The 17,793-nt window shown below is 36.4% G+C and overlaps 2 protein-coding genes across 5 annotated transcripts in view; one reads left to right on the forward strand and one right to left on the reverse strand.

Annotated features, from left to right (window-relative positions):
- LOC139979391 (dynein axonemal intermediate chain 3-like) overlaps positions 1-12,911 on the forward strand; it is a 31,926-nt gene extending 19,015 nt beyond the window's left edge. Inside the window, exons 15-22 of the mRNA XM_071990143.1 lie at positions 36-168; positions 535-619; positions 1,350-1,501; positions 1,855-2,049; positions 4,622-4,826; positions 6,382-6,473; positions 7,407-7,526; positions 8,399-12,911. Coding sequence (XP_071846244.1) covers positions 36-168; positions 535-619; positions 1,350-1,501; positions 1,855-2,049; positions 4,622-4,826; positions 6,382-6,473; positions 7,407-7,526; positions 8,399-8,542 — 1,126 coding nt within the window. The 3' untranslated portion in view covers positions 8,543-12,911. The remainder of the gene's footprint in view (positions 1-35; positions 169-534; positions 620-1,349; positions 1,502-1,854; positions 2,050-4,621; positions 4,827-6,381; positions 6,474-7,406; positions 7,527-8,398) is intronic.
- LOC139979372 (cAMP-dependent protein kinase catalytic subunit alpha) overlaps positions 9,334-17,793 on the reverse strand; it is a 107,994-nt gene continuing 99,534 nt past the window's right edge. For all 4 annotated transcript variants that reach the window (XM_071990111.1, XM_071990101.1, XM_071990120.1 and 1 more), the window contains one exon: positions 9,334-14,974. In XM_071990111.1, the coding sequence (XP_071846212.1) occupies positions 14,849-14,974 (126 nt within the window). In that variant the 3' untranslated portion in view covers positions 9,334-14,848. The remainder of the gene's footprint in view (positions 14,975-17,793) is intronic.

A 17,793-nucleotide genomic window follows, 5' to 3' on the forward strand; every position in this document is an offset into this window, starting at 1 on the left:
ATTTAAATATGTGAATGTTCCATCTTCCCTTCCAGCACCATAGGAATTTGGGACACCAGGCCTTCCAAAAGTCAGTCACAAACTGCAGATGATGGCAAGGAAGACAACCCATTAGGTGTAGCTACCACCTTTAAACATCTGGACCTCACCTGGAAGCCAATCATTAAGGTAATTAATGTCGTCTTCGTTGCTATCTTAACAGTTTCATCACTGTCGAGTTGGCTACCACCCTTACCACACCTGATTGTTTTATCGTCTTACTTTTAACTTCTTCACCTTTTGCATCGTCCCTGTCACTGCTGGAAAATATCTATTCTTTTCGCCCAGATATCAGGAGACCAGGATCTGGTGGTACTTGACCTAATTTCATAATCTGTTTCTTGGGGTTTTCTTTTCTTTTCTACACCTTGCTTATTTGATGTCTATATCACAACAGATTAAAAGAAGAAGTGGACAAAGTTGGAACCCTTAATTCCAGACAGTTGAAAGTTTCACCAATTTGATTGTTTTTGTTTGTTTTTTTTTTCTTGATAGATTCACATGAGTCGTTTAGAAGGCAGTGGTGACTATGGTCCAGTGAGAGTTAGCTTTCAGGAGCGACAAGGAGACAGACATTTACGTAAGTAGTGAAACTATGGTTGGGTGGTTTGAATATGTGAACCGACCCACATAGATTTATTTCATATTCTATCGGATTAAATGAACATTGGCATTTTACAACGATATTTTGGACCATATTTAAGTGAACCTACAAGACACATTTAAGAATCTTTGCTGGTTGGCGCTATGATGTACCTGGCTATTACAATTTCGTAAAAATTTATTCAAATGACATTTATTCAAAGTTTGTTTTCATAAAGATAAGTGTATAAGTTTGATAAGAGCTGACTGAAACTATAACCTGTTGTGATTTTAGCTACCTCATGTGGTTGACTTAGTTGTTGTAGCTGTAGGTAGCTGTCAAAGCCAGCCACAAATCTGTGAAATAATTATCCTACTTTTGCTACATTCCCAAAACATGGAAGAGCCTGATAAACTTATTTCCTCATTTCAGTGGTTCTTTTGGGTACCTTGGTCTTGCATTAATAGATGCTTGAAATAGGGAAAGAAAGTTACATTTTGCAAAGACGACTATCATGTTTGTTTTATCTCTATTGTAATCAGCTTTTTCAGGTGCACTTTTATGGCAATAGATCTTTCCCTTCAATACCGAGACTTCCACTAAAGTTTGTGTAAAAGGCCTCTGGGAACACAAAAGCGGGCTCACACACATTCCCGCGATAAAATCATTTTGACAAGATGTCCTAAACATCAGCCTTCTCACAGTCAACATTTACTTTATTCTACAGTGGAAAAAATGCAGAAGGAAGGCAGTGCTGGGAAAAGCAGTATTGACCGCAAAGACAGCAACATGGGCGGTGGGTTCGGCATCAGATCAGGATCGGCTAAGGAGAAGCGGCAACTAGAGGGCGCCACTACTAAATTCTTTGTCGGAACAGAGGTGAGGGTTCTAGACATTTTGGCGTTGTTTGTAGATGGGTTGGAGGTACTTTATTTCTCCAAACAAGTAACTTTAAAGTGTCCAATGTAACATTTGCTTTGTTTTCAGTGTCCCATGTTTCCCAACTATTCAGTATTATATGTTAGTCTGAGGTGCAAACATTACTTTCCTATTAATCTTGAAACAAAACAACAACTTTCAAAACGTTCCAATGAAACAATATATTGAACTTAATCGGAAACAAACTCTTTTTTATTGCATTTAAGCAGTCAACAGATTCTCATATTTACCATCTACTGTGCTTTTTCTATTTTTTTTTTTTTTTTTTTTTTGGCATCTTACCCCATCATCAGGATGGGGAGCTCATTTATGCCGATCTCAAACTAGAAAAGGATCCAGACTCCGGTAAGCTGGTTCCACCTCGGGCGGACTTTGTGAAATCATTCCACGACAGAGCCATCAATACCTTACAGAGATCGCCGTTCTTCAAGGACATCGTATTGGTCGTGGGAGGATGGAATTTTTCTGTATGGAAGGAGGGACGTGAGGTGAGCAAGCCAATAAAAGAATTAGTGAAAATACCTTTTTTTTTCCTTTATGCGACTCAGGTTTATGTTATCAAACTATCTTTTGTAACTTCCCCATGACTCTTTGGTAAACTTTGGCAGATATGGAGATTTGTAAGGTAGTGATTATTAGGATTCGAGGATTGAAAGCTTCCCTTATCTTTGTGATCTCTTTGTGAATATAATTTAAAGAAGCCTATAGACAGTGTGTAAATTTAGCGGTCGTCCGGTCGTCCGAGACGACCAAATTACCTGCCGGACAACCAAAACTTGTCAAATCGTGAAGTACTGGTTGCCCGGCGGACAACCAAAAACTTTCAAAAAGGCTGGTTAATGTTCCGTGAAACAAACGGAAAAAGACACGGAAACGAGCGTGAAACCAAAAACTTAAAATGACATTTCAAATAGGAAGAAACTCATTCCAAACTCCGCCTTCATCTAATAAATAATATACGTAGAAGGCCAAGCCCTCACATTGACATGGACCACTCAAACCAAGCTTTATCATTTATGGTATTTTCTGTTCCGTCCGTTTGTCAACAAAGGCCAATCAGAGTTCAGGTTTACCCCCACGGACAAAGACCCCGCCCATCCACCATTTTTTTTTTTTTTGAGAAACGAACACCAAGTACACACTCACAACAAGGTCAACGGAAAACATAACAAAACACATTTTTGAACGAACATCTTTCATTATTTCTTTTCAAAAAAACCACAACTTCTTCTGACAAGAACCAAAAGTTCTCCTACTCCTACAGATCATTAAATTTGTTTGAAAATAAATATATCATAACAATCAACTGCAAGGTACAGGGTTACCAAAACTTCATTACAGATATTTTCATGCTAAAATAGACAATGACGCTTTACCAAGATTCCCGTGATTGATTGGCTAATAGTCCCTACCGATTGTTTGCAAACATTCTTGCATTTTCAGTGCTCAATGAACAAGAAGTAAGTTGTTTAACAACAATTACTTGCAACGTTAACTTTCCCTTGTGTAGAGATAACAAAGTTTGTAGTAAAGGCTATAATATATGTGCACTCAAATATCATAACGTTAGGCCTTGTCTCATATTTGTAACGTACATGTTGACAACAATCACTGCTGGTACGAAGATGCACTTGAATTGTTTCTGAGACTATCACTAATATTTTAATCATTGTTTTGATCAGAAAATGTTATGACTTTTGTGGGAAGCTTACATATCTGATCCGGAAAGGATATTTTATCTCACAGAATGTCTTTTCTCTGCAATAAGAGTTGCTAATGTGAAATGTGCATTTATACCACAGTAGTTTCTGTTGCAAATTTTTTCGCGGCTCAATTGACCACGTGCTTCAGTAAAGTTTATTTTGGAACAACATTCGTGTGTAAACTTACTTCTGTATTTTAGAACATTGAAGTTTGATGTTTTTATCGACATTGCGTAAAAATCTATTCACATAGGCCTACTGTAATTTTCGCACAGATGATTGTTTGCAAAAAACCCAGGATAAATGTTGGATCAGATTTTAAAGATTTGCGCAACTGTAGTTGAAAATGAAGTTCGAACAGTCCTATGTAAATGCAGTACGTACAGTGTGGAATTTAGCGAGAGATATGCACACTGTAGGTACAGTGATTTTGAAGAGTTTGGCTGTTGGAAGCGCTGCAAGGTCAGAGCATGAAGCTACTACAGAGTTGGCGAGTAGGGAAGTACAAGGGCGGATGAAGGAGGGGGCTGGGGGTATTTTTTTTAAACGGCAGGGTGGGCGGAAGGAGTCGGCCGGGCCGCCCCTGTCAAACGCCGAAGCTAAGACACTGAACCATCTGCCCTATAATATTGTGTATAATTCACAAAGTATAGGCAGTAATACTACACTAGTATTAGTACAGTAGGTCATACAATAAACGTAATTGGTCCTCGATCAGGACGCAAGCTTTCTTTTACAGGACGCAAACTTTTTCGAGGGCTTGCGTCCCTGGGACGCAAACTTTTTTTCGCTAATAACATTACTGAAACTGAAACACTAGACCAGTACTATGACGCACCTACAGCTTACCACGTGGTTATTGTATCGTTACGCCCTGCAGCAAAACATCATGTACCTAACTAATGTTCACAATCTTTGCTACATTCAGCATTATTAGAAAATATACACAGAATTTGATCTAGAATCCATGAAATCGCTCAACATTCATGGTTTCTTCGGACTCCCAAACAAGTTTTTTTCTGAAGATAAATTACTATATAGCTTTACAGGACGACCAAAATTTCAGCAGGACAACCAAAAATTGGTGAGCTGGTTGTCCTGGGGACAACCACTTCAAATTTCTTAAATTTATACACTGATAGATCTAATCTTCTTTGTTTTCTTATGTTTTTCACCCCGTTTTTTTTAATAATTAATTTTTTTATTTTATTTTATTTTATTTTATTTTATTTTATTTTATTTTATTTTATTTTATTTTATTTTATTTTATTTTATTTTATTTTATTTTATTTTATTTTATTTTATTTTATTTTATTTATTTATTTATTTATTTTTTTTTTTTTGTTGAAAATTACAGAGCAACCCGCTTCTAATATCTGCAGCAGCCTCTAAGCAGTTCACATGCGGATTCTGGTCACCGACTAGACCAGCTGTGTTCTATTTAGGGACAGCAGAGGGTAACATTGAGGTCTGGGATCTCCTAGACAGAACCCATGAAGCATCCTTGAGCCAGAACATCTCTGCATCTGAAATCACAAACGTGTACCCCTGGCACCTATCACGTAAGTGGGTCTCCCCCCTCCAACAAAGCAAATTTATTGTTGAATTTATTGGACTTTGTAGTAGTTTGTAGACATGGCATGGCAATGCTACATCTATCATGATATATCTGTGACTCCATTGGTAATTAAAGTAGATGCTTGATATTAACCTTTAACATTTTGCAGATGGGCTGCAATACTTGTAATATAAAGATTATTTGTTTGTCTTTTGGAAGGTAATAAAGAACATTCCATTTTTGAGGAAATGAACAAAAAGCTATTTTTAGTGCACAAGTGATTCAACAATAACGAAGGTACTAAGATAGACAATTTATGGGGTTTAGTTGATCATAAAGTAGTATTTGAAGGCTGTTAATATTCAGTTTGGCAATAATTCCGTTCTATATTCCCTTTGTGGAAGGCTTGCAAATTAAGGGAGAAAACATCAAACTAAATCCAGGCAGGGGACTGGGGGAGGGGGTGGGAGGTAGTCCAGATTGAATTTAATTACTCAAATTTGAGGACTTTTAAGTTGGAAACAAAAGATATGATGAAGGGCATGCTGGATATTGGATATGACAATATGGACATGTTCTTGGCAATTTACAATGCTGAGTACTGCTTTAAAATGATGCTCTGAAGTTGGTTGCTTAAAAAAATTACTTGAAAATGATTGCTTCACAAAATTTGCAGGTATTTTTCAGCATACTTAGATCACATCTAGCATTTTTCATGACAAAGATAATCGAAAAGTGATATTGTATAAATGCATCTACCAGCAGCAGAGTGTGAAATGATGTCTCCATGGCAACTGAGCTATAAATGTTTTGTGTTTTCTTAGTAATATTTAAATCATTTATCTACAGAGGAGTTAATTTCTTCTAAAATGAATTGCATGTTTTATAAAAATTTAAATACAGAGAAAATAGACAGCTTACCAACATTGCAAATGTGTCACATTTCAAGGATAAATCAGCAAGAAGATTATGATAGAAAAGTAAATCTGTGAAGAATGTCTACCATGATGACATCACACACTACCCACTGTGATCCACTTAATACTGGAATAAGGGAAGGTTTAATCAGGTTACATCAAATCTCGAAGTATGTACAAGATATTGGGATGAGGTGTTCAGATGACATTGTGGAATATTTTGCTCTTTTAATATTAGTGTTACTCGGTCTGCCACTAGATTATCCCTTTATAGGAACCCCTCAGAGGTGTCACGGCTTAATCCGATGGTTTTAATCTTATGCTTATTAGACTTAGATTGTCTCCCATCGGTGTAGAGACTACACTGTTTTAAATTGGCTTTGGAGGGCATTTGACACCATTTCTATTTGTCAAAAGACTTGATTTCATGGGATTCATGTCAGAAATTTCAAACATAATTTGAAAGTCTAGCCGTTTTTATTGTAGTGTCCTTCTTGTGTATGTATTAAACAATGTAACACTAGAAGTATCAATTACCTGAATGGATACTTATTTATTTTATTAAAGTTGTCACAAGATTAAAGACAACATGGCATGGATTTAATAAAAGCTACCGTATTTTCCTCTTTGTCATATTTGCAGACAAACAACAGTTGCTAGCTGTTTCAGATAATGTGGGTACATTACACATTCTGGAAGTGCCTTGGACTTTAAGAAATCTCACCCATGGAGAGGTCAATATATATTATATCATTTCCTTTTTTTGGGGGGTTTCTGTGTGTGTATTTTTCAAAGGTTGTGTGCAGGAAGGACCTTGGAGGTTATCCGAAGAGGATATCAGAGTCTCAAGCACAGTACTAGTACAGTAGACTTGATGCTTATGTAACATCTGAATCAACATTGCTTTTCCTCTCTGATTTTAATACTGGTGTCTGTTAACTTTATTTGGCAGCTTGAAAATCCAACTACACATTTTTTTCATTTTCATGGTCCAGAAATTTGAAAATGTAATGTTGGACTCATGAAATAAAAACTACAAGCCTTTTAAAATTTTCTGACATGTATATATGGCTGCTGAGTGTTGCAAGGCCCTTGTATTCAAAGTTTCCTGCTAACCCCAATGCTCACCTTGATCATCTCAAGACCCTCCATGGGCAGACGTTGTGGCCTAGGAAAAGGGCCTCAAGGGGAGGGGGGTTGGGATGGGGTGTCTCCCTAAGATTTGAGAAATTTTTATATGATAAAGAGTGATAAATTGTAAACATTTTGAAGGTTTGGTTAAAAAAATTCTTTATTTCTACAAGTATGAGTTATTTTGTTTTTCTCCCGATAGTTTTGATACCCTCAAAAACATTTTGGGGACCCTAAAACAGTTGAATTCCAGAGTTTTGACATAATGGGTCTTTAATGTTGATGACAATTAATAAAATGCCATTAGAATATCATATTTGGCAATACTGATTTTTCTTTCCATATTTCTCGTATACTAGATAAATATACAAATAGTTGCACTGTAAGACATTCTGGCTGTGTGGACTTTCAAGATTTAAGTAAAACTAAGAGATTTTTCCTATTTTTTCCCTATATTTGTTGTAGTGCATCTTCGTTAGCAAAGATAATTTAGTTTCTCTATGGTTAGTGATGCTTTTAATATTTTATGATTCCAGCTCACCAGCGTAACAAGCTACTTCGACAGAGAAGATAAGAGGTTAGAATACCAGGAGCAGAGAGAGTCAGTCCACCAGGAAAACAAACGAAGGCTTGATGCAGAGGAGGCAGCCAAAAAGGTGAGCCCATAGTCATGGTGCCATTATGGATTTAATATTTAATAACAATAATAATAGCTATTCTTATATAGTGCAGACTCCAACAACAGTTGTTCAACAAAAGTTGTTCAATGTGCTTTACAGGTACCGAAGGTGCAAAAATAAGAGTTGAGAGAAAAAAAGGTTTTAAGACCACTGCCTAAATTGAATAATAGAATCCAAAGACCTAATTTTAACCCGGAGGGAGTTCCATTGAAGTGGTTCAGCATTTAGGAAGCTACGGTCACCGAACAATCTTGTACGTGACATTGAAACCTGAAGTTGAAATTGATAATGCGAACCGTACTGGTCTTCATTTAGCTTACTGATGTAAGAGAAAGTAGGTTGGGGTACAAGTTTTAATGGCACAAGTTTTAAAAAGCTAGAGTGAGGATTTTGTAGTGAATGCGGAGTCTTATTGGTAACCAGTGTAGTTCTTCCAGTATAGGAGTGATGGGGGTAAACCTGCTTGCTCTATGGAGGATTCAAGCAGCTGTGTTTTGGATCCTTTGCAATCTTGATAATTGGGATGTAGCTACACCAAATAGAATATGGTTGCCATTGTCCAGCCTAGGGCCCAATTAATAAATCACATCTTTAATATTCTATAGATTATTGATAGGCATCCTTTTATGCATTAAACTTGACCGAGCAACACCTCTATTAAGACACGCCTCCACATGTCGAGCAGGTTAGAGCCAAGGTGATGAAATATTTCCTTTGAAAAAGAGTAGCTCAAAACTTGCCCTATTTGCCACCAATCAACTTGTTTTTTGTATCTTGAATACCATTAGAGCGTTAATGATTTTTTTTTCTGTTTTCCCTTGTTTTTTGTCTTTTCCTCGCTTCCAAAGATTGCACAACCTCCAGAACCAAGTACAGAGGAAGTGGACAACAAAATGAGAACCCTTTGGCTGGAATATTTGGAAGATGAGAAGAAGTTCCTGCTGGACCTAGGACTTGTTGAGGAAAAGGAGGAACCACTTCCGGATGTCTGAGTCTGGCTGGCTTTCCAGGGAGCTTCTAAGATAGGAAAACTAAAGGGGCTAGTGACAAATTCCTCGATCACCTTGAAAAATAAAATCTCAGTGAATATAATTGTTAAATATGTGGTTTGATAGATTAACTGAAAGGCATAGGTATGGGTTCTTATATTTATGATCACTCTGATCATAACATTGAACAGGTTGGGGTGGGGGAGGGGAGAGGCTAAGGAAGGAATTAAATTAAAGCGTTGTAAGTAGTTAGTGTTATGTATGATCACCTTGAAAAGCTGTTTCTTTTTTGTTGGGGTGGGGGAGGGAGGGTGAAGTTTGATAGAAAAGTAAGTGACAAGGGCAGAGAGAAATCATTCTTGTGTGAGAGCTGGAAGGCTCCTTACCTCCCCTGCCCTACTTTCTCCCCTCCCTCCTCATCTTCATTGTTGGCAACACTGAATCACACTGATGCTTCAGTGGTTCCTTCATATAGTTGGTATACACGGGGAGGGGGGGTGTAACTCTTCATATTTTGTTAAATGCTTATTGTCTTTCAAAAGCGAACAACTTTGCAAGAAACTGAATTCTGGTTCCTTATTATCGCAGTCAGTTTATACATTTAACAAAACGCCACATTACTCTTTTGTTCCAGTTCCACCCAGTTTTGAGTATCTATATATTTTGTAAAAATGAAAATTGCTGTTCAGTATTTCTTAAAAAATTTCAAATTAAATTTCAATACCTGATTATATTAATTTAAAATAACAATTGTTAAATAAAAAGAAGACTAAAAAAGTAGACAAAGAATGGTCTTTTTGTATTTTGTTCTTTTATTCATCCTCAAAATGGGATTCTTCAGAATTATATGCAATAAAAACTTTCAGTCACATACTGAACTGTAACAACACATACAACAGAAACTCACACATGGTGTCAAACTTTATAGTAAATCTACCAGTCAATGAATACTAAGTAAGACAAGGAAGAAGTCGCCTTCTTTGGAATTTCTTATTCTAATTACAAAATGATAAAAAATAATAATTCGGGGATTCATCACTTTATTTAGAGTCAGGGAAACTGTAAACATTTAACAAATTTTTTTTTGCTTTTTTTTTTTGTTAGGTTCTGTTTTTGCATTTAATGATGTGGTTATACACATGATGAAGCGATCTATAGTAGTTTTATTTTTTTGTACACTAACCACACTAAAGAATACACCTTCTTTTGTGCAGACACTTCAGTAGACTTGAGGGCGGTGTGGCGATTGTGGTACCGTCTACACTTGTGGGCGGCTTGACTGAACTCGACGAAAGAAAAAATCTTAAAAGTGTACGGTTTCCCCTACACTGACTGCTTGTAACAAAATCAGGAAATAAAAACCAAAAACGGGCCTGACAACTTTGCTTCATAAATAGGAAAACCTCTGTATAACAAAATTTGTGAAATAAAAAAGTGACTCAACAACATCAAACGTTATAAACTGTCAACTAGTTAATGTGAATTATGTCTATAATAATTTCTATTTTTTTTTTAGTACCAGTCTCTTACTAGAAGACCTTCCATGTACAATGTGTGCATTTCATAATGCCAAAAACTGCAATAACTCCTAAAAAATTCGGAAACTTTGCTGAAAGAAAAAACTTTCGTTAAATAGTAACTTTTGATTTTTTTTTTTATCCAATTTTTTTTCCTCTATGTATTTTTTTTTAAACGAAATGTTAACTTACATTATATACAAAACATCGACTTGATTCCCCTGTATATATGTACATTGAGCATATTTTTTTAGAATAGTACAACTGGGTTGTTAACAGGATATGCAATAGTTACGAGATGCAACAAACATCATTCCCGGTTACTCTGCGCTTGTTGTACCATTTCATGGACGACGGCCTTGATGGAAACAAAATCCATCATCTCAATGTAAACTGTTATTGGCTAAATTTGTTTTTCACTTGTTTTCACTTGTTCCCCAGCTTGACGTCAAACTAGGCAAAATCCTTCCGAGGAAAGAAATAACTTGAACGTTCATAAAAACGAAAAATGTATGTAATTTATATTTGTGCTCAAAAAATATTTGTAAGATGATATGAATCAAGTTTGAAAGAACGATAAATGCTCCTTCGAACTTTCATCGAAAACTCAGCCCGAGTTCATGATGAAGAACATGAAAGGTTATTCACGGTAATTTCAAGCAACTTTCGTCAAAGTAATTGCGACAAACTTTTCGAAATATATTTGTGTAGTTTCTCAATGTTTGGTCTCAAACCCGGGTAGGTAAATTCTACTATTCACACACATTATTCAGTGGAAGAACACCATATGTCCACGATGCCACTGGTGGTTTTCAGTCGACTGCTTATGGAGTATTAACATCAGTCACAAGATCAATTGCACCAGAGAGGGGAAAAATATGAGAAAAACAGTAGTTGGCAGCTGGCCTGCTTTCTCATAACTTGGAGAGAAATCTTCCTCATCTTCAATGTTGTTTGGTTACCAATAATGGGATATTTATGAAATTATAGTTTGGACTGATCAGTCCCCTTTCTAGTACAGGTTTGAATAACACAAACATGAGAAATACATATGGCTTCTTTGTTTTTAGGTGAGATAGGACTAGAGTGAAACAGTGTGATGCAGTTGCTGATAAAGGACCATGCTCTAATATAAACTTTTTGTGGATATGAAAAAAACCACTTTATAACAACACTTACTAACAACACCCTCACAATCTAATAGCAAATAATTGTATGCAGTGTATTGATGCATCACTATTAATCTGTCATTCTAAACTAAACATGTAATGACTGCCCTTGTTTGATTACCACCGCAACGTGACAAGTGTACCAGCCACTGGCAGCATACAGATCCTTATCTAGGTATTTCATATGCATGTAGTGGTCTATACCTCAACAAAATCCACATTTGCTTATTTTAAAACTTAAACACAGTGGTTATTTCAGCAGTTGGCAAACAATAAGACTGAGTATATGTTGAGCCCTCTTGCATATATAATGAGGTAAACAAGAGAGCTGTTGCGTCCATGGATAATAATAAGCCTGTACATTGTTTTTTTTTTATTAAAATGATAATTTTTTTAAACTGTACAAATATCAGGAGCTTTAAAGAAAATGATATGGCAGCCCATAGTATGACTCATAAAAGGTGCGGACATTTGATTAGTAAATCATAACGGCCTTTCCCCCCCTCCGCCCCCCCCCCACTGATGACATTTATATGTGAGGCAGCAATGTAGTTGTCACCATTTTGATGTAGTTTTAGCAACAAGAAATCTTTGCTATTACTAAGTCAGCTCTCAAAATTTCTTGAGCTCAAATGACTTTCCAAATTTGTATATTAAGAACGTACAAAACGTACATCCTCTCGAGCTGATGGTTTCAGCTTGTCCTAAAAGACAATAGATACTTTCATGGGGTAATTGTCATAAAGCCAACGGAAGGACATTACAACATCCACAAAACAATAACATTTTGTGCATCTGTGCTCTTAGGAGTAGACATCAAAACATCTCCCAAAGACCAAGTACTTTTTTTACAAATATTAACAAATATAATATTAAAACTCTAATTTGCAGTTGTGCACAACAGAGTCTACGCCGTAACTTTACAGACCTCAATGGAAACCTTTCGAAGCGAAAGATTTAACTCTCATATGTCCTTCCTGTACATAAGACTCAAATATGGTGTTTTGTTTTAAATCTTGCCACCACTGCAACACAACCCCCCCTTCCAGCAGCATACTGTAAGCATCAAACATTACGGCCAAATAGGAGGGTGGGGGGGGGGTCCTTTGTTGGGTTACATGCACAATGTAATTGGAGATGGAAAAAATATGGCTTAGAAAACAACCTCTAAACTTGGACGTACCAGAAAATTCTTATTTGTAGGGAAAGCAGTTTGAAAACTATTACAGCACAAACTTAACTCCCCGTATAATGTAGACGATTTCGGATCTATTAAACTCGGCATGAATCCCTCTTGTTAGGATAGAACTTTTTGCAGCATTGCATTTCTTGCAACTCTAATAGGCGGGACGTACCTACTTATCGGCCAAGCAACTGGTTCCGAAAATATCGAGTTTGATACGTCCACACAATCCCATCACAAAATTGTTATTACAACACCTTTCATATTTCAAGCCAAATTTACCAAACCCTATCATGTTTTACACCTCAGTTTGAAAAAGTTAATGCTGGAAACAAATGTCATGGTGATTGTCTGTGAAGGCATCTTTTATGAGGATGATGCTAAGCAGAAAAGCCTAATGCGATGACGGACTCAGACACTTTGTATATTAACAGATACAGTCAGAAGAAAGGTTTGATTAGATGTTGGATATTATGAGGTATCTAATTAAAGAAAAAAATAAAACGAAAAACAAACAAACAAAAATATGGTGGCAAAACACTGAAATGATCATGGTTTCAACCACAGCACACAATCAAAAAAATAGGAAAATATTTTGTTAACCTTTTTTCCAGGGTGGAAAAATTGTTAACTTTTCCCTAAGGATTTCAAATGAAATTAAACTCTTAAATCAAATGATAAATCAAAAAAAAAAACCAGAGTGGAGAGTCCACAGACAAACCACTGAAAGTTCAAAATCACGTATATTGCACCGTACAAAAAAAACAAAAAAAAATTAAAATTGAAGCACACAGCTCACTTGTTATTGTTTACACGAGTCGTTATCGGCAATTTTTGGACCAAAAGTGGCGTTAGTCCAATAGCTGATCAACAACTGGCAGTTAAGAGCCTGTTTTTTTTTATCAAGAGATTCTACTACCACAGGATATGTTGGTCAGTTTTGATTGTGATGTCATTGGTATTAAATAATCAATGATTCAGTTCACACTGACATGTATTGACGAATAGCAGAGTAAAAACATTTTTTGACAAGGCTCAAGAAATGTTGGTGAGGGTGCCCAACTCTACAGCCCAAGAAATATGATGCCTTGCCGAAAACAATCATTACTTGAGATGACCCAGAGTTGCAACAAGTAGTATCTGGGAGTCGCTAAATTTAAACATCAAGACTAGAACAAGTGAACAAATTTTCTCCGCTAAATATGATACAGTGGCTTTGAGTCCGATGTCTCAAGTAGAGTCAGGAAAATTAGTGGCAATGACTCAACTGGACCTAATTGTGAGGTGTCTTGTCACAACTCTCGGATGCATATGTCCCCAAGACGAAATGAAGGCAAAAAAAAAACTTATGAGGTTTGTATGCCTTAAGTTTTTAAAGATAATACAGTGAATTGCTCAACTCATATCATCTTGGGAGCCAAAAAGTATTGGAAATGTCCCCAAAAGTAGGGTGACTCAGATTTTTGTTTCAAAATTACATTAAAAAAAAACCATTGGGACCTGATAGTTGGTTCCATCAATCTTCTGAGAGTCCACTCGACCAGTTTGCTACACTGCATACGGTGTGACAACAATAACTAAAACTGTTGTAAGAGAAACCTCAAGAGACAGACACTCGGTCTCTAACTTATAAGGAAATAAATCCTGGGATTCCAAATATACGAGTTGAGTGTTTGAATATCTTGCAGGATAACACGGACACCTCTGTTTTGTTTCAGTGTTCAGCTCATCACCATCAAAAGTTTCCTGGAAAATTATCGTCAAAAAAGTATACTTCTGATGTAACAATTAGTGTCAACAAAACACAAAAGCCCGAATGCTCAGCATATTATCGATACATCTGCCCATAATAATCACATCTCCTAGGGTAATAGGAAGCTACTTGAGCTGACCTATCGTAACAGAACTTTGTAATAATAGAGCTTCACGGTTCGTAATGATATTTCACAAACGACTTGGTGGATACATCACCAAAGCCAGGCTGTTGTCTAAACTTTGGCAGGTTTTTTTTAAAAGTCTTTTAGAAACTCATCAACTCCTTTTAGCTTTTAGGAACTTCATGGAAAGGGCATACACAGATTTTGAGTTTCACAGAATTAGAGGGAGGCGAAGGATGGTGTACCTTTCAAGATTCCAAAAGGATACAGCATTTTGACTGTCATAATTGCAGAAAGGACAATTTTTGTCATCTGTGCAGGAGGGACTTGGGATCATTCAAAATGGCAGAGAATCTTGTTTCAAATACTATGAACATTCAAGGGTTACACAATATGTACTTTAAAGATCATGGAAGAAGAGTTTTGTAGAAAAAGGAACAAAAAAACCAAAAAAAAGGAAAAAAGAAGGTATGATAACAGTGAGTGACTGACTGCAACCACAGTGGCCTCGTGAGACTTCTTCTGTCCCCCTGCATACTCGTCCAAGGTGCTAAGACATGTCTTTAAAAATCAGCAAATTCTCGCGCACATTTTTCTGTACTGGATATACGGATGGGTTCTTCCTCGTAGTCGTCAAAGTGACTTGTGTCTCCGGGTCCCTTGATTTTTGGTGTGAACGGCGCTTCCACCTGTAACAGACAGACAGAGGGGAAGAACAGACACGATGATGATGGACAAATTTGGGTGAATGGCGTAGTTCTCCTCTTTACTCTACAGATGAGCAAGTTTGCAATATCCTTGACAGTTTGTCAGGATTATGGGGCAAATGTTGTCGAAATAACCAGGTCCAGCGCACTTTGCACAGCAAACATGAAATCAAAAGTTTGCATTGTCAAGTACCACACAAATTAATATCACACAACATTGGAATTAAAAAAAAAATATCATACATTATAAGTTATTGTTGTTTAAGAGATTGGAATCCAGATTCATAAAATTTAATGGCTTCTAACACAACCCCAACCCTTACCCTGCCATCCTCCATCTTCCCCACACAAACCCTGCGACATTTTGTTCTTCACAAGAAACTTAAAAAAATTATATATATATATTTAAAAGTTCATATTATGTTCATGCCTACGATGAAACAAACAATTGACCCAGACATGTACATTTACCCTAACACACACACATAAATATATACACACATACACACTAACATAAACACATACATAAATATATCAGGATACCAGGATACACATAGCAAACTGTGGAAATTAATCCTAACAACCAGAATCACTGCTGCAAGCTACTTCAACACCTTTCAGAAGATGTTTACATTTAATGCCATTCACACCTATACATAGGTCTAGGCAGCAGAGAGAATTATATGCTGAATAGATTCTAACATTTTCATACTGTCTGCCTCATTATTTATCATAATGAATCAATTTGAAAGTTGGTTTCCCTGGAGCGACTGACAGCAACGAATAATTGACCTGAACATGCCAAAATGCTAATGGCGGGCTGACGAGAGGGGGTATTCTCATTTTGATAATATACGAAAGGGAAAATGCAAGCAGGAGGGGGGACAGGGAGTGAGCCTGGTGTCATAACAGTTCCGAGGGGCTAGCCTGGTGGCTCTCAATGCATCAGCATAATGGATAACAATATACTTAAAGTTGGGAATTACTGAAGTGACTTATACGGTTGAAAACAATTCTTTCCCCTTCTTTTCTTTTCCCTCAAACCCTGTTGATGATTTTGAAATGTCTTATTACAACCTGATAAATTAATTAATCTGATCGATTAGTTAGTATCCATCCTTTCTTCTTCTTTATACAAAAGAAACATACAGCAGTAACCATACCTCCACCAGGAGGACTGATTCTGTACCAATTTGAGTGGTTACGTATTGGTGGTTACAAATTAATGGTTACATATTGGTGGTTACATATGGGTGGTTACAAATATACTTAAGAGAAGGAAATATTTAACACTCCTTGATTCCTTAGTTAGATATCAAGTAGTCTTCACGTTAAGAATGCAGCAGGTAACTTTTCTTAGGTGGAAGACAAGGAGTCCTCGTCCTCAGAGGGAAAAGGAATCAAACTAAATGCAGACTACTTCGTCTGATTAAGTTTGTGTTACACAAACATGATTCACAACGTCAAGTACCTAATCACAAATCAAACCAGGGCTTTTTCTTTCTGGTTTTACATAAATTGATTCAAATCTCAGTTCAATTATTTTCTTCTGTCTCTGCTGTTTTCTGTTTGCTTTAATGTGGTGGTTGCTGACTGGCTTCAAACACCATGTATACTTACAGTAAACCAACACATGAGAGAACATACTGCTAATCTCATATCTTCATACACAGCTTTATGGCTATAGCAACCTATCATATTAATAATGTTTTTGTTTATTTTTTTTCAGACTGTAATATACACAAAAAACCTCGCTAAGAATATCCCACATTTCAAGCAAATAAATTGGTAACAAACATACCCCTAAATAATTTAGTCTATTAAATTTCAAACTGCAACTATTGGGGTTGTAATGTTTGCTACAATAAGTGTCATATTCAACATCTGCCCTTGACTAGTTTACAAGGACTGGGACTAACAATGACTGTTTAATCAAGTACGTTAAGGATTGACCCCACAAGGTCAAACAAGTGGGTCACACCATATTTACCGATCACACAGTCTGGTTCATAACTAAGTCTATAACAATTGAAAGCAGTTTGATTATGTTTGCAGTGCATTGCCTCCTTTTATACCAACACATCTCTGTTATTGTGGAAGATTCACCACTGCAGTTGAATACCTCTCCGACATGAACACCCTCACGAAATACATAGGCGCGAGTTATATGGCTAGGTTACTGTGTGAGAGTCGCAATAGAATGAGGGGTATCCATTTTAAGGCGACAGGGCATTTTATATGCACGCCCTGCCACCAACATTTTGGGGTTATATTTTTACCCATTTTTGATTGTGTTAAAGTGTCAATTGGAAACCAACATTTGTATCATATATTCCAATGAACTGATCTTATGTTATATTTCTCTTAACCCATTTGTTACATTCTTTCTAGTTTATTTTTAATTATTTATTTTTGTTTTGGCTATTTTATTACTTGCATTACATATGTTTTTGTTCCATTAAAACAATGTTCTCATGTTATTGTGTTAAGTGTTTTTAAGATATTCTTTTATGTCAAGTGCTACATAAATATAGTATTATTGTGACGATATTATTTACCCAAGTTTGTTTGAATTTTACAACACTTGTAGATGGGAGCAGAGTTAAGTAACATAAAATAACAACAATCCAAAGCAGAATGCAGTCACCACTGGCTCTCTTCCAGTTTGACTCCAGACCTGGTATTACAGGCTGAAGCTTTCTTGCTAGTGTCAAGGATTTTTGCAACAGACACATATCACCTCTAATTACCCTTGGGAAGGAACGTTATCATCACAAAGCACGATGAATCCCACTCAATGT

The sequence above is a fragment of the Apostichopus japonicus genome, chromosome 2 (genome assembly GCF_037975245.1).
Source record: "Apostichopus japonicus isolate 1M-3 chromosome 2, ASM3797524v1, whole genome shotgun sequence".
NCBI classification, from domain to species: Eukaryota; Metazoa; Echinodermata; class Holothuroidea; order Aspidochirotida; family Stichopodidae; genus Apostichopus; species Apostichopus japonicus.